Genomic DNA, 17648 nt, shown 5'->3' on the forward strand with positions numbered 1-17648 from the left:
AAACTAGAGCACAACGTGCCCTGACACAGCTCCGCGCGACTCAGCTCAATACTTTGTCCCGTCCCAACTCGAGCCAGCAGCCGCAGAGACTTCAGCCCGGGTCTAGCCGAGTAGTCCTGCGCCTGCGCAATTGAGCAGAGCGCGCTTAGGCGGGGGCAAGGTGGATGCCGGAAGTGTGACCTCTTGCTCCCGGGTGGGTATTCTCATCCGGGTCATGTCGATCTTCCGGGGTTCTCAGACAGGGTTCTGTACGCCGCTTTTTCGGCAACTTTTTAGTCTTCCGCTTTTTCGCCACCGCCCCCAACCTTCCACACCCTGCAGTCTCTGCCTTTTCTTGTATTGCTCCTCCCCTGGCAGCCGCGCCCGAGCTTTGGATCGAAAGCCAGAGCTGTCGCTGGGCCTAGCCTTCCCGCGAGTCACCACTACCTCCTTTGGCTCGGGAGAAAGCTGCGACCGAGCACGCCCGACTGTCGCCGCCGCTCGGGCCTGGAGCTCTTGGGCTGGCAGTGCTGGTAGGCCCTGCTTAGCTGTTCCCCAACGACACTTGCAAGTTTTGGGAGTTTAGAGGAGGGACGGACCAGTGTAGGCCAAGTCGGGGGCGGGGCGCGGGAAACTTTCTGAAACTGTAGCGTTTTGTTTTCCGTTTGTTTTCCCGGCATTATCTCTTAGATATCCCAGACCTACGGCGGCCCCCCAGGCTACTATACTTAGTGAAGAATCTTAGGATCGCTTACTTTCCTCACTCGTTTTGTCTTCCCTGCGTCCTGTTCCCCCGTCTCCCGCTCCCCTCCTGCGTCCTCTGTCCGGGACCCAAAGAGGAAGAGTGTCTTGGGACTCCTGCATGGTGTTTCAAAGGGTGGTGAAGAACGAAGGTAAATATCTGGGTTAATTAACAATTTAAAAAACGCATTTGTCTTTAAGTCATTTAATTAAATGGCGTGAAATTTTCTCTGTATTCCACTGTATGGGAAAACGCATAGGTTGAGAATGATAGTTGTATTCTCTTTTCTCGTTTAGCCTTTGTAAATAGGATCTTCGGCTCTCTAGATAAGAGCACGAGTGGTTTCTGTGTCTAGCAGTTTCTGGGTTGTCTAAATTCCTTGTTTTATCTTCCAGTTCTTTGTTTAAAATAATTATTTGCTGTTAGAGTGAACAGAGAAGAAACAAAGAGAAATTGTAATACTCAAGCTAAATTGACAACTTGTTAACGGGTGCGTTGTGTATGATTTGTGAAGAAAGAGATCATATGCCACTAAATTTATGTTATTTTTCAGGTGACATGCTAGTTTTGTAAATACCATCGTATTGTCTGATTCAGTGCTACCGGGCATTTAACATACACTGATTAACAGCACGGAGGCTTTTAGTTTGTACTGATTAGTAGCCAGTAATGGTAACATTACTTAGTTGGTGTGACTGGCCCAAGTTGTATCTGAAAGGTCCAGCAACAGATGAGTTCCATGTGAAACAGGCCATTTGTCAGTCATTTAAGAAATGCCCCTTTGGGACATTGTTACTAGATTCTTTGTTTGACGTTTTGATGGAATTTAATTCTTTTTTTTTTTTTTAACATGTTATATGGGCACAGAGATTCTGCAAAATACAAATACTCATGAAAAAATGTTGGGCTAGAACTGTAACAGGAAAAGTTATAGTAGTTGAAGGAAATTAGGCCAATAGTAAAGACCCTGTAGCTCCAACATAACTATGCTGCTTAGTACTGCGGAGATGACTTTTACTACACAGCACAGAATTGACCCAAGAAGTAGTTCAGTCCCTTTTAGGTGAGGAACCTCATGGCATTCATTTGTCTCCTTAGTACAAATGCCATTAAAAATTAGTTTGTCAGACCTGATTTTTGTCACTGTTACTTTATCCAGTTTGTCCTATATATCTTTATGTGCAGTGCAACATTTTATATAAAGAAGCATACTTCAGTCATTGCCCTCTCAGTGGTAGTGATGAACATTTGAGTTATATCACTTAGATTCAGTTCCAGGAATTTAATTCTTAAGAAAAAGAAAAAGGAAAGACTTGTTTAAAAACTGAAGGTGGTTTTGGCAATGGTTGAGCAGGATGTAGGAATTGGACTTTTGTATTGTGGAGAAAAGAAGTGGGTTTTGGGGTTCTGAGATATTTGGACATAGTAGACAAATAACTTGGTTTAACCAGTACAGTTCTGGTTTTTATGCTAGATAGATTTTGCTTTTCAATAAATCCTTATGAAGGTATTGTATAACCTTAGGTATTCGCTAGTTTATTGGAGGAGAAGTCAAATTGAGGACAGAAGTTCCAGGTTCCAAGTTACCAACCCAAATACTGTATGTGTCGCCAGGAATTATTTTGTAATAATATTTTGTAATAATAATAATTTTGTCTGTTACTATCTCTTTTTATGTTACAAATAAGCCTGCATAATTTCCCATTGGGTCCATTCAGTTAGGAAGCAGTCTTTATGGTTCTCTCCGTAAGGTATGAACCAATACGACTGTTTTGTTGTACAACATTTCAAAATTAGCTCAATCTGTATAGTTGAGTACAGACTGAGAAACTGTTAACTTTTAAGGTAAGGAAAATGGGATACTGCCAATTTCTGGATTTTATTCCTCTGTCACAAAATTTGTCACACCCGCTACCACAGTTAATTTGGACTAGTTTTGTATAGCTCATCTCTACTTAGAGAAGAAGCCCTTCATTCAAAATAAAAAGAAAACAAAGATTTAAAATTTTACGGAGGTCCACTTAACTCTGGTATAGTAATAGTTTTACTGGATTTTATTCTGTGAAACTGATCTGTTTAAAAAATGATTATATTGTTTATGATAGATTATCGTTTTGGTGTCATTTCTATTTTCATCAAAATCAATGTTGAGATGTATTAAGAAAGGAATTGAAATTCATGGGCTTTTCATTTACTTTCTTATCTCTAGATCAATGTTTTTCAACCTTTTTTATGTCCCGGCACACTTGAACCTATAGAAAAACTTCTGCAACACACTTAAATTGTGTTGATTTTGAAAAGTTAAAAAAGAAGAATATACTTATTGTGCTTTGAATATTTTTTTTTTTTTTTTTTTTTTTGGGGCATCACAGCTCACAGCAACCTCCAACTCCTGGGCTCAAGCGAGTCTCCTGCCTCTGCCTCCCAAGTAGCTGGGACCACAGGCACCCCACCACAACGCCTGGCTATATTTTGGTTGCAGCCGTCATTGTTGCTTGGCGGGCCCAGGTTGGATTCGAACCCGCCACCTTAGGTATATGTGGCTTGCGCCTTAGCCACTCGAGCCACAGGTGCTGAGCCTTGAATTTCTTCTGAAAGTAATTTAATTAATGATCTTTAAAAATTTTTGAGGCATATCTAACATTCTCTCATGGCATATCAGTTGAAAATTACTGTTCTAGATGGTTTTTCAAGACACCTATATTAGTGATCATTGAATGAATGCTATTCATTGATTAAATGCCCTAAGAGTGATTCTCCCCACTTGAAGCCTGGCCTGGTTAAGAGCCCTATTTGAGGGCTAAAATTCTCCTTATAGCTATTTGTTTTGGAGGGACTCTAAAAGATTCGATCCTTATTTGGGAATTTGGAGTAGGCAAGTAGGATAAACTGGATATCTGCCCTAGAGCAAACTGCTGTGGAATCATTCTAAACTTTTAAGTTTGAGATAATTTTGTTAACTTGGTAGAGTAGTTCTGAGTCACAAGACATCTTTTGACTTATTCTTAGTTTGAATTTCACCTTGTAATGGGATAGAAACAAGGTGAGGCCTGGGCTGTTACGTCATTTTGGGTCTTCAGATCCAAATGCACAGAGTATAGGACCGTGTTTGGTTGCAGAGGCAGAATACAGGATATTATTTATAGATATAAATAAAAAGTGTCTCTAAACTTTTAACTGTGAACTGATTTAAATAAAACTGAAAATAGAACATTTTAAATTCTAGTTTTTCTGGATACACATTTTTTTCTATTGATTACATTTATAGCATCCAACAAAATGAAATACCAAGTCAAATTTGTTACAACAAATTATATTCGGTATCATTTTCTCATAAATCATATGGAGTAGGAATTATGTTTTATGGGAAGTTAGGTAAGGGAAGCAGAGAAAAGAAGACCAAGAAAGTATGAACCTGGGCAAAGTTAGAACGAGGGTTCATTCTAGTCTTGAATCGGCAATTCAAGATTATTGAAGGTACTTACATTTATTTATTTTTTATTTATTTTTGTTTTAGAGACAGAGTCTCAAGCAGTCGCCCTAGGTAGAGTGCCATGGTGTCATATAGCTGACAGCAACTTCAAACTCTTGGGCTAAAGCGATCCTCTTGCTTCAGCCTCCCCAGTAGCTGGGATTACAGGCACCTGCTTCAGTGCCCAGCTATTTTTTAAGTTAGAGTCTTGCTCTTGTTCAGGCTGGTCTCGAATCTATGAACTCAAGGCAATCCACCCGCCCCGGTCTTCCAGAGTGTTGGGATTACAGGCGTGAGCCACTACGCCTGGCTGTAAATTTTAATCTTACATGATTGAAAAAACCAGAAAAGGCTCTGTGCTCATGGTTCAGTGAGTAGGGTCCTGGCCAGCCACATACACTGCACATTGCGGGTTTGACCCCGACTCTGGCCTGCTAAACAACAATGACAGTTGCAACCAAAAAAAAAATAACCGGGTGTTGCGGTGGATGCCTGTACTCCCAGCTACTTAGGAGGTTGAAGCAAGAGAATCACCTAAGCCCAAGAGTTTGAGGTTGCTGTGAGCCATGATGCCACAGCACTCTACCAAGGGTGCCATAGACTCTGTCTCAAAAACAAAAGAAAAAAAAGAAAAGAAAAAACCAGTAAAGTTTGTTAGTCATTTACTAGTTTCTTTCCAGATCGTTTTCTCTTTTTTTTGTCTTAGTTTTAGTTTTTCTAATCCTCCTAGTCTTAATCTTCAAAGGTAACCACTTTAATTTTTTTAGCTGCCTAGGTGTTATTTTTGCTTGTTTATAAAGCTTCTTTGGCTCATTTCCTTTGATTTACATTTACTGAAATTGAGGATTTAGTACTTTTTGTACCCTCTTTCATCCTCCAACGTATGTACAGTCAAAAATTACTATATATAAACATAAATATATAACAATACATGTACTATATAAATAAGTGCACTCTGTAAGTTGGCCACTCAAGGGACTGCAGAAATTATTATATATAAACATAAATATATAACATAATACATGTACTATATAAGTAAATGCACCTCTGTAAGTTGACCACTCAAGGGACTGTAACAAACTGGTCAGCAGGCTGGGTATGGTGGCTCACGCCTGTAATCCTAGCACTTGGGAGTCCGAGGTGGGTGGATTGCCTGAGCTCATGAGTTTGAGACCAGCCTGAGCCAGAATGAGACCCTGTCTCCCTGTCTCTAAAAAAATAGCTGGGTGTTGTAGTGGGCACCTGTAGTCCCAGCTACTTGGGAGGCTGATGCAAGAGGATCACTTGAGCCCAAGAGTTTGAGGTTGTGAGCTATAATGCCACAGCACTCTACCAAGGTGACCAAGTGAGACTTTTGTCTCAAAAAAAAAATAATAATAAACTGGTCAACATACAGAGGTGGTCAGCATAAGGAACTGGGCCTCTGTACTGATAGGGGCATTTGGTGCATGTCTGGTCTATGAAAATTAGGTCAATTTAAGGAGGTGGTCACTTAGGTTCTACTGTATAATAAATAATAAATTCTATATAATAAATATGACATTTTTATATGAGTGTATTCAATGTTTATGTTATTGTAAAAACAGGTAGGTAACTATGATTTTATTTCCTTTGTTATGTTACCTTTTGAGTATTTTTTCCTTGTGGTTTAGTAATTTATTTTTAACTAACTGCTTTTTTGTATATCTATAATGATTTCTGCTCTGTTAGCAAAATTTCTCTCTATGGTCAGATACATCAGGTAATCTACTAGTTAATCCTTTTCCCTTGGCTATCTTGAAGCCTTCCATCCTACTATTCTAAATTGAGCTGTTAGCTTCCCCTCCATTGTCTTGGAGAATTTACTTTGTTACTGCCTTTCAGTGGATCTCTTCCTACCTTCCTCCCTTCTTCCTCCTCTCCCTTCTTCCTCCTCTCACTCCTCTCCTTTCCTCCTACTTCTCCCCTGCCCCTCCATCATTGCCTAGGCTAGAATGCCATGGCAGCTGCAGTCTCCCAAGTCTTGGGCTCAAGTGATTCTCTTGCCTTAGCCTCCCAGTAGCAGGGACTACTGGTACGTGTATGCTACCATGCCTGGCTAATTTTTCTATTTTTTATAGAGACAGAGTCTTGCTATGTTGCTCAGGCTGACCTCCAACTCCTGGCCTTAAGTGGTCCACCTATCAGTCTCCTAAAGTACTAGTATTACGGGCATGAGCCACTGCACCTAGCTAGATCTCCCTTTTTCTAGCTCTCCTCTCCTCCCCTATCCTCTCCTTCTCTTCCCTCCCTTCCCCTCTCTTCTCCTTTCCTCCCCTCCTTTCCCCTCCCCTGTCCTTTCCTCCCATCCCATCCCTTCCCCTCTTTAATTTTTTTAGAGACAGGGTCTCGGTCTTGCTCAGGCAGGTCTCTAACTCCTGGGCTCAAGCAGTCTACCTCCCTTTGCCTTCGAGAGTGCTAGGATTATAGGCACGAGCCACCACACCCAGCCTAGATTTACTTTTTTTTTTTTTTTTTGAGACAGAATCTCACTTTATTGCCCTCAGTAGAGTGTCACAGCTCGCAGCAACCTCCAGGTCTTGGACTCAGGCAATTCTCTTGCCTCAGCCTCCTAAGTAGCTGGGACTACAGGTGCCCGCCATAATGCCCGGCTATCTTTTATTGCAGTTTGGCTGGGGCCGAGTTCAGACCCGCCACCCTTGGTATATGGGGTTGGCGCCCTAGTCACTGAGCCACAGGTGCCACCCACCCCCCAGTTTTATTTTTGTTTTAAAATATCTTACATGTCTAAAAATGGTTTTATTCTACCTTGCATTGATAGTATAGCTAGGTATAGAATTATAGTTTGAGAGTATTTTCCTCAGAGCTTTGAAGGCATTTGTCCTTGTCTTGTGCTATTAAGAAGTCCAATGCTATGTTGATTTCTAGCCCTTTATAACATTTTCCCCCCTTTGGAATATCTTAGAAGCTTTTTCCTGATATTCTGAAATTTTGCCATCATAGGGCTAGATGTGTATCTTTTTTTACTGTGCTAGTGACTGATTAGATCCTTTCAGTCTGGAGATTGGTATCTTTTAGTTCTGGACATTTTCTTATTTTATGTATTTATTAATGTCCCCTGTATTTCTGTGTTCTTTCTGAACATTCTATTATAGTGTTGGATGTTGGACCATATAGTTTGATTGTCTGTGGCTCTGTCTCTTTCTTGCCTCTACTGACTTTTCCTTTCTGTTCTTTCTATTATAATTTTATTCAGTGTTAGCTTTTAACTTTCTCCTGGTTAATTCTACTTTCACTTTTAGATTTTCCAAGAGCCTTTTCTTTTTAAATGGCATATTTTTGTCTTATATATGCAGTGTCTTTTCATTATTCAGAAATTTTTTTTTGTGCATAGGTGTTCTTTTATTTCTGGCCTTGTTTCTGTTTATTCCTAGATTTTTTTTTTTTCTTGTGATCCATGGATGTCATTTTAATTTAATTAATTCATTTTTTGGAGACACAGTCATGCTTTGTTGCTCAGTGTGGAATACAGTGGTGTAATCATAGCTCATTGTAGCTTGGAACTCCTGGGCTTAAGTGATTCACCTGCCTCAGCCTCCCAGGTAGCTAGCACTGGAGGTACATACTACCATGCCCAGTGAATTTTTGTAGCGATGAGGTCTCTATATTTTGCCCAGGCTGGTCTTGAACTCTGAGCTTCCAGCTATCCTCCCACCTCAGCCTTCCAAAGTGCTGGGATTATAGTGTGTGAGCCATCACCCCCTACCCCCATGGGTATCTTTTTCAAATGAGAAGTACTGTAAGTCTAATTGAAAGCTTTAAGTGTGGATGGGCTTCATTGTGGGTTGATCAGTTAGCTAGCTTGACTTTGTCTCTGTGGGCTCCCAACTGTTGCTAGTTATAGGTTCTCTTGTTACTATAATACTGCGTGTAGTAACTTTCATTCTTTTAGGTATAGATATTCTTGTTACCATATTATATAGTTTTATCTCTCATTTTTTTGATAAAAGAGTTTTCTAATTGCTTATTTTAAGAAAGGAATTTGCATTACCTAACAGTTTATGAAATTCTGATAGTCTCCTCAAAGTCTACATAATCTATATACAAGATTTGTAACAAAAGAGGGCTTCATTCCACAGGATGGAGGAAAAACTGTACAAAAACTGCAGGTCTATTTTTACTTTGTGGACTTTACATAATCCTTGTTTTAATTTTTTGTTGTTCCTTACCTTTTGTAAGACTATAGCTTCTCTATATCAGTCATCACAAAGAATAAATATCTAGTCTCCTGCTTAGATAGATATTCTGATTGCTTTTTATATAGTTCATTCACCTTTGTTGTGGAACAGAGCCCTCTTTTGTTAGAAATCTTTTATGTAAGTTATGTAGGCTTTAAGGAGAATCTCAGAATTTTATAAATTGTTAGGCAAAAGATTCCTTCTCTTGTTTAATTAGATTTGAGAGATCCAAATCCTAGCAATCAGGTTGTCATGTAATGGCGTATGATCCAGGGGTGTCCAACCTTTTTTTTTCTCTGTCACAAATTAGAAGCCCATTAATTTGGGCCACAAATTAAATGCAAAAACACTAATGAAAGAAAAAGGTCTGCCTACTTTTTATGATATATGACACAGATAAAGAAAATAGTCCTCAGATAATCTACATGCAGCCTGCAGGTTGGACAATGGCCCTTTGTATAAATTGGATTGAGAATAAATGTAAGAATGAAATGTGGGATTTCATTAAATCTCTCTTGAGTGGTTTCTATCAGAGTATGTGGTGGTAACTTGATTTCTAGAAGATTTGCTTATGTGGTATTAGGGTAAATTCATCAAAGAATTAGGAATGTGAGCCAGGAGCAGTGCCTCATGCCTGTAATCCTAGCACTCTGGGAGGCCGAGTTGAGGAGTTAAAGACCAGCTTGAGCAAGAGTGAAACATGGTCTCTGCTAAAAATAGAAAAAATTAGCTGGATGTTGTGGCGTGGGCCTATAGTCCCAGCTACTTGAGTGACTGAAGCAAGAGGTTCACTTGAATACAGGAGTTTGAGGTTTCTGTGAGCTATGCCAATGCCAAGACACTCCAGCCTGGACCAACAGAGTAAACCTCTGTCTCCCCCCTCCCCCCAAAAGGAATATGCATAAATTTGGCCATTTGAATAATGTGGTTAATTTAGATTTAGAATTCACTATTACTAAGTTTTTATTGTTATCTACAGTGGAATTTAGGAGAGCTCTTTAAATTTAAAAAAATAACTTTGCAAATGAAATTTGTAACAATTTGTAATTGTTTTAAATTATATACAAGAGTTATGGAAGACTTCAGTATCTTTAAGCTATAATAATTGAGTATTATCTTTTAAAATTATCCTAGGTAGAAGAATACATGTTCACTTTCAGTGAACACGAGCATGTTCCCAAACTCAATATTGGGTCGCCCACCCTTCTCTCCAAACCATCAACAACATAATAACTTCTTCACCTTGTCACCAGCTCTTTATTCACACCAGCAGCTTATAGATGCACAATTCAACTTTCAGAATGCAGAGTAAGTATGGTGATATAATATTTTGGCCCATATTGTTGGTAAATTTAGTTATCTATTTAACATAAACTTTACCTGTATGAAGCATTTGAAGGTAGAGAATGTCCTCACTTCTTGTTTCTTTTGTCTGGTGCAATGCTAAGTTTTTCTGAAATTAGTGCTTGTTTTTAAGGAAAATAGTATATATTAATAATGTACATTACCACTGTTCTTTTTGTTTTTGATAGTTTGTCTAGAGCTGTGTCATTACAGCAGCTGACATATGGAAACGTCAGTCCAATACAGACCTCAGCTTCTCCATTATTTCGAGGAAGGAAGTAAGTACTTTTCAATTATTTTAAAAGAAAATTTTGCGTTTTTGAGAATTGTGTACAGTATCTTGTATTACAATTATATAGACACTATGTCCTAAATTTTGTTTTCTGGTACCTATGGGATTAAATTAGTCACAGAATTTTAAAATTTTTATGTATTTTAAAAATTATATCTTATTGATTTGTTCTTGACATTATTATATGTTTTAGGAAACTACTTCAGAAAACTACTTTTTAATTTAGATTTTTAACTAAATCAGATGGCCTTCTGTATTCATTTGCTAGGGTTGCTATAACAAAGCACCAAAAGGCTAGGAGGCTTAAGGAACAGAAATTTATTTTCTCACAATTATGGGGGCTAAAATTCCAAGATAAGATGTCAGCAGGGTGGATGTCTTTGGAGGCTGTCTTGTTGGCTTGTAGCTGGCTATCTTCTCTCTGTCCTCTTTTTTTTTTTTTTTTTTTTTTTTTCTCGAGACAGAGTCTCACTTTGTCAACTTTGGTAGAGTGCTGTTGCATCGTAGCTCATGGCACCCTCAAACTCTTGGGCTCAAGTGATGTTCTTGCCCCAGCCTCCCAAGTAGCTCGGACTATAACACCTGTCTATTTTTGGAGACAGGGTCTCACTCTTGCTTGGGCTGGTCTCAAACCCATAAGCTCAGGCAGTCCACCCGCCTAGGCTTCCCAGTGTGCTTGGAATCCAGGTGTGAGCCTCTGGTTTCTATATCCAAATCTCTTCTTCTAAGGTACCTGTCATTTTGGATTAGGGTTCATCCTAAGCAACTCATTTTAATCGAATTACCTTATAAAAGGCCCTTCCTCCAGATACAGTCACATTCTAAGGTACTGGGGCTTAGGACTTTATTTAACATTTGAATTTCAGGGGATTTCAGCTCACTTCATAACATTTCCTTTCGAGTAAATTTACTATACATTTTTCTTTTGATTTATCTGAAGGTAGAGTTCCATGATAAATATTGTTATTATTATTATTTTATTTGAGACAGTCTCAATATGTCACCCTTGTGGCATCACAGCTCACAGCAACCTCCAACTCAGGCTTAAGCTATTCTCTTGTCTTGCCCTCCCAAGTAGCTGGGACTACAGGCGCCTACCACAACGCCCAGCTATTTTTTTTGTTGCAGTTGTCATTGTTGTTTATCTGGCCTGGGGTGGGTTCCAACCCACCAGCCTTGGTATATGTGGCTGACGCCCTACCCCTGAGCTATGGGTGCCACCAATAAACATTATTATAATGAAAATTTCTATGTAGCATGAAGCTTTCTATAGTCAAGTCAGGAGCCAATTAATATTAACCTATTTCATTAAAAGAAAAATCATTTATTACAAAATAATTATAATACCACTTGAGAGGTAGTTGTTAAAATAACATTGGGCAATTTTGTGGAAGATACTGAGTTTACTTAAAAGCCTTATATAGAAGGCAGTGCCTGTGGCTCAGTGGGTAGGGCACCAGCCCCATATACTGAGGGTGGTGGGTTCGAACTCAGCCCCCACCAAACTGCAACAACAACAAAAAATAGCTGGAGGTTGTGTTGGGCACCTGTAGTCCCAGCTACTTGGGAGGCTGAGGCAAGAGAATCGCCTAAGCCCAAGAGCTGGAAGTTGCTGTGACCTGTGACAACACGGCACTCTACCGAGGGCTATAAAGTGAGACTCTGTCTTTAAAAAAAAAAAACAAAAAACAAAAAAACCAAGAAACCTATATGGAGATTCCATGAATTTTCTGTTGAAATAAAAATAATACTATCAGTGAACAAGGGCTATAAAATAAAGACAAAATAATACTAGCTAAGAATTATTAATCACTGTGTGTTGGGCATTGTTGTAAGAACTTTAAAAATTAAAATTGATATTCTCAGAAGATATTCAACATGGATATCTCTAAATTATTTTTATATTTAAGAATATTAAACATGCATTTAGCACAGTGCACCTTTACTCATGAGTAGGAGTTTCAGTTCCTTTGTAGATCTGTTGAGGAGAGAGGAAAGAGGAATTAGCATAATCTCAAAGGAATATTTATGATAATGAAAACCTTCAGGTTGCAATGACCCTTGGAAATTTAGGGCTTAAAAGGAATTAAGCTATTTTCTAGGGCATAAATGAACAATTTAATATATCAATGACATAGGTCTTTTCCCAAACAAATATTTAGTTTTTAATTATTTTTTCCTTGACTATATATTTGAAAAGTTTGAAACCTTCAGAAAAATTAAAGAATAATACAATGAGCATCTGTTTGCCTTTTGCTGAGATTCGTTAAAGTTCAGCTACATTTGATTCTCTCTGCTTCTTTTTTTCTTATCCTCATACTTTTTTTTCCTGAACCAAACAGAAGAAAGTTGTTGACATCATTTTACTTTACCTAAAGCATATGAGTTTATTCCTTTTAAAAAGAAGGATAGTGTCCTATGTAACCAAAATACAGTAGAACCTCTGTAACTGGGTCACCCAAGGCATTTTAATAAACTAGTCAACATATGGAGGTGGTGACATAAGGCATTAGGCCTACTGTACCTACCTACATGTGGTGCATGTCTGGTCCATGAAAATTAAATCAAGGAGGTGATCAAAGTAGGGAGGTGGTCAACTGTGGAGTCTCTACTGTACATTTATTTTAAATTTGTGGTTAATATAATTTTCTCTGAAATGTAATCTGTTTTCAAATTTCCTCAATATTGCAGTGTCTTTATAGCTTTTTAAAAGGTAAATGTCTCTGGTTGGGCATTGTGGCTCATGCCTGTAATCTCAGCACTTTGGGAGGCTGAGATGGGAGGGTTGAGTAAGCAAAGAGACCCTTACCTCTACTTAAAAAAAAAAGCCAGACTTGTTAGTGTGTGCCTATAGTCCCAGCTACTTGGGAGGCTGAGTCAGGAGCCCAAGAGTTAAAGTTGGAGGCTACAGTGAGGTATGATGTTGTCATTGCACTCCAGCCTAGATGATAGAGCAAGACCTCCTCTCAAAAACAACAAACAAACAAAAGAGTATCTTCTTTCCTACTGATGAACCAGAACATAGGTATATTCAGAGAGCCCTTTTTATATGTCGCACTCAGCTCACTTAATCTTATCTTCCTTATGTTACTGTTTGGATCTTTTATTCTTAGTAATTCTATAAGTAGAAATTTTCCTACAAAGTTTTCATTGCTGAGATGAAACACTGGGGTAATTCAAATGCAAGAAACTAACCCTGATGTTTACAGACATACGAGTTGTTTTTTCTGGATGCATTGCTAACTACTTATTTTTTCTAGGTGTTAAGGGGCATTTCTTGTACTGAAAATGATTATTTTTATGATCCGTATAGATCTAATAATGTGGTTGTATGAAAAAATCATAATATTTTCATTATGTTATCATATTTATGTATTTTTAATTGTTTTTTATTTGTTGTTAAGAGTTTTATGTTTAATCACTAAGGTATATTGCTTGTTTTCAGGAGATTAAGCGATGAAAAAAATCTTCCTCTTGACGGTAAACGTCAACGTTTCCATTCACCCCACCAAGAACCAACTGTAGTTAACCAGATAGTGCCTTTATCAGGTGAACGAAGATACTCAATGCCGCCATTGTTTCACACGCACTATGTACCAGATGTCGTCAGATGTGCTCCACCTTTTCGAGAAATAGCATTTTTAGAACCTAGAGAACTCACACTGCCTGAGGCCAAAGATAAGGTAGTAATTAGTTTTGCTTTTGGGGAACTTAATATAAATAACATATTAAAAGAATAAGAAGTCGCAAGGTGCCATGGTTTATGTCTGTGATTTGGCACTTTAAGAGGCTGAGGCAGGAGGATTGCTTGAGGCCAGGATTTTGATACCAGGCTGGGCAACAAAGTGAGACTTTGTCTCTATAAAAATTTAAAAATTAGCCAGGTGTAGTGGCACATGTTTACAGTCCCAGCTATTTAGGAAGCTGAAGCTGGAGGATTGCTTGACCCCATGAGTTTGAGCTTGCAGTGAGCTCCACTGCACCACTATATTCCAGCCTGGACAACCGAGTGACATCCCGGGTCTCCTCAAAAAAAATAAAAAATGTCCTAGATTAAGTAGAACATGCCTTTTTTACACTGTTTGAAGTACTATTCAACCCAATTTTCTATCAAAATATTATTTTGATTTTTGGTAGCTGTTCTCTTGTGGAAGTATAGCTATTAGGAAATCAAATTTTCTGATTAATGAATATTTGGGATTGTAGCCCAAAGCATTTGATTTTTTAGTTCAAATCTTGTTGGCTAGGCACCTGTAGCTCCGCGGCTAGGGTGCCAGCCACATACACCGGAGCTGGTGTGTTCAAATCCAGCCCACACCTGCCAAACAACAATGACAACTACAACCAAAAAATAGCTGGGTGTTGTGGCAGTGCCTGTAGTCCCAGCTACTTGGGAGGCTGAGGCAAGAGTTGGAGATTGCTGTGAGCTGTGATGCTATGGCACTCTACTGAGAGTGACACAGTGAGACTCTGTCTCAAAAAAAAAGAACTGTCTTTGTTTCTCATTCTTTTTTTTTTTTCCTGTTAAGATAGAATCTCACTCTGTTGCCCTAGGGTTGAGTGCTGTGGTGTTATAACTCGTAACAATCTCAAACTCCTGGGCTCAGTTGATCCTCTTGCCTCAGCCTCCTGAGTAGCTGGGACTACAGGTACCCACCACAACACTTGGCTAGCTTTTCTATTTTTAGTAGAGATGGGGTCTTGCACTTGCTGGGGCTGGTCTTGAACTTTGGAGCTCAGGCGATCCACCAGCCTCAGCCTCTCAGAGTGCTAGGATGACAGGCATGAGCCACCACTCCTGAGTGTTTCTTGTTCATATTACAAAAAATAAGTTATCATATGGTTACGAAATGCAATGTTAAATATTTTCTTTTGGAATATTTATGTTTATCATGAGATTTTTGAATGTCAAAAGTAGAGAATCCAAGAATCTCTGAAGAAGAAGTACAATTAAAATAAGGTCAAGAAAGACTTATTAAAAATATCATTTGTAAAAAATATTCAAATGAACAAAATAAAACTATTTAATAATTTTGGGAAAATGGTATTGTCAGCAATGGGGAGTGAGTTAACATCTAATATTTAAAGCCTGTCTTGGCTTGGCGCCTGTGGCTCAAGTGGCTAAGGTGCCAGCCACATACACCGAAGGTGGCAGGTTCGAATCCAGCCTGGGCCCGTCAAACAACAATGATGGCTGCAACCAAAAAAAATAGCTGGGTATTGTGGCGGTCACCTGTGGTCCCAGCTACTTGGGAGGCGGAGGCAGGAGACTTGCTTGAGCCCAGGAGTTGGAGATTGCTGTGAGCTGTGATGCCACAGCACTCTATCCAGGGTGACAGCTTGAGGCTCTGTCTCAAAAGAAAAGAAAAAATAAATAAAGCATGTCTCTTTTCTCCTTCATATTTATTGAAACATAAGTAATAAAAAACCCCTTCCAGATAAGTGAAAGGTTACCTATGTTCCCTCAGATTTACTCTGTCTTACATTTACTATTTTTGTGTTTTCAAAGCTGCTTTATTTTTGAGAGATATAGTTGCAGGTTAAAGAGAAGGAGTCTGAAAAGAGTCTAGTGTTTTTGTTTTATTCATCTTTGAGTTCCTAGCAAGCAGTTTAATTCTGGAAAATAGTAAGTGTACAGAAAATGTTGGGCCAGAAAATCAACATCTGCTTCTTAGTTGCATTGATAGATCCTTTTGTTCTTTGAGTTATAATTGTGCCATAAAATTCACCCGTTTGAAGAATATAGTCCAATGGTTTTTCGTGTATTCACAAAGTTGTGCAACTGTTACCAGTATGTGATTCAAAATGTTTTCATCATCCCCCAAAGAAACCTTGAACCTAATAGCAGTAACTTCTCTGTACCCTGCTTTCTGCCCTTGGTAGCACCTAATCTGTTTTCTGTCTCTAGGGGTTTTCTTCTTTTTTTTTTTTTGAGATAGGGTCTCAAGCTGTCACCCTGGGCAGAGTGCTGTGGTTTCATAGCTCACAACAATCTCCAGCTTTTGGACTCAAGCGGTCCTCTTGCCTCAGGTTTTTGTATTTTTTAGTAGAGAACGGGTCTTGCTCTGGCTCAGGCTTATTTTGAACCCATGAGCTCAAGCAGTCTTCCTGCCTTGGCCTCCCAGACTGCTAGGTTCTCGGGATTTTCTTAAAATGGGGATTTCATATAAATGGAGTTATGTAATATGTGGCCTTTGGTATCTTGCTGCTTTCGCTTTTCATATTTTCAAGGTTTGTCCATGATGTAGCATATATCAGTACTTCATTTCTTGCTTGAAGCAGAATAAGATTACATTGTATGAATATACTACATTTTGTTAATAGACTTCAGTTAATAGACTTCCTCACTATCATGAATAATGGTGTTATGAATATCTGATACAAATATTTGCAGGGCACCTTTTCCTTTCCTTTAGTTGTATACCTGGGAGTGAAATTGCTAGGTCATAGGGTAATTCTATGTTTTATTTTATTATTTTTTTCTTTTCTTTTCTTTTTTTTTTTTTTGAGACAGAGTCTCACCATGTCACCCTGGGTAGAGTGCTGTGGTGTCACAGCTCACAGCCACCTCCAACTCTTGGACTTAAGCGATTCTCTTGGGTCAGCCTCCCAAGTAGCTGGGACTACAGGCACCCACCACAACACCTGGCTATTTTTTTGTTTGTTTGTTTTGGTTGTATTTTCATTGTTCAGCAGGCCTGGGCCAGATTCGAACCCGCCAGCTCCAGTGTATGTGGCTGACGCCCTAGCTGCTGAGCTTCAGGTGCCAAGCCTATTTTATTATTTTTAACTTCTAATATGTGTAGTGGGCACAAGTTCAGTTTTGTTAGGTGAATATATTGCACATGTAGTGATGAAGTCAGGCTTTTAGGGTTCTTTTCACCTTATATTGTACTTAGGTCATTTTTCAATCCTCCTCCCCCTTTCACTTTCTCCCTTTGGATTCTCTACTGTCTTTTATTCCATTACGTATGACCATAAGTACTTAAGAGTTTAGATCCTGCTTACAAGGGAGAACATCCAGTAACTAACTCAATGTTTAACTTTTTGAGGAATTGCCAAAGCGTTTTCTAAAGTAGCCACACCAGGCCTGGTGCCTGTAGCTTAATGGGTAGGGGACTGGCCACATACACTGGGGCTGGCGGGTTTGAACCCAGCCCAGGGCTGCCAAGCAACAGTAACAACTACCACAAAAATACAGCCATGTGTTGTGGTTGGTGCTTGTAGTTCCAGCTATTTGGGAGGCTGACGTAAGAGATTTGCTTAAGCACCAGAATTTGAAGTTGCTGTGAGCTGTGACATGACAGCACTCCACCAAGGGCAACATAGTGAGGTTCTGTCTCAAAAAAATAAATAAATAAAGTGGCTGTACCATTTTACATTCCCATCAATAGTGTATCTATACTGTGGTTTTTCCATATCCTTGTTAACACTTGTGAGGCTTGTTATTATCTTATTTTTTCGATTATGGCCATTCTGGAGGATGTAAAATGGCATCACAGTGGAATTTTGATTTGCATTTCCCTACTGACTAACATTGAGTAGAAAAGATGCTTGTTAAACATTTATATATCTCTGGAGGAATGTCTGTTCAGATCCTTT

The 17648-nt window shown here is 39.0% G+C and overlaps 1 protein-coding gene across 3 annotated transcripts in view; it reads left to right on the forward strand.

Annotated features, from left to right (window-relative positions):
* The first annotated feature begins 297 nt into the window (after nucleotides 1-297).
* The window catches only part of PAPD4 (poly(A) RNA polymerase D4, non-canonical), a 79524-nt gene continuing 62173 nt past the window's right edge, over nucleotides 298-17648 (forward strand). For 2 of the 3 annotated variants that reach the window (XM_023510897.1, XM_023510899.1), the window contains exons 1-5: nucleotides 298-512; nucleotides 670-872; nucleotides 9545-9718; nucleotides 9943-10032; nucleotides 13492-13729. In XM_023510897.1, the coding sequence (XP_023366665.1) occupies nucleotides 9582-9718; nucleotides 9943-10032; nucleotides 13492-13729 (465 nt within the window). In that variant the 5' untranslated portion in view covers nucleotides 298-512; nucleotides 670-872; nucleotides 9545-9581. The remainder of the gene's footprint in view (nucleotides 513-669; nucleotides 873-9544; nucleotides 9719-9942; nucleotides 10033-13491; nucleotides 13730-17648) is intronic. The other variant, XM_023510898.1, reaches the window with a different exon arrangement.

Source organism: Otolemur garnettii, unplaced genomic scaffold (genome assembly GCF_000181295.1).
Source record: "Otolemur garnettii isolate 467f Iridium unplaced genomic scaffold, OtoGar3 scaffold00017, whole genome shotgun sequence".
In the NCBI taxonomy this organism is placed as follows: domain Eukaryota; kingdom Metazoa; phylum Chordata; class Mammalia; order Primates; family Galagidae; genus Otolemur; species Otolemur garnettii.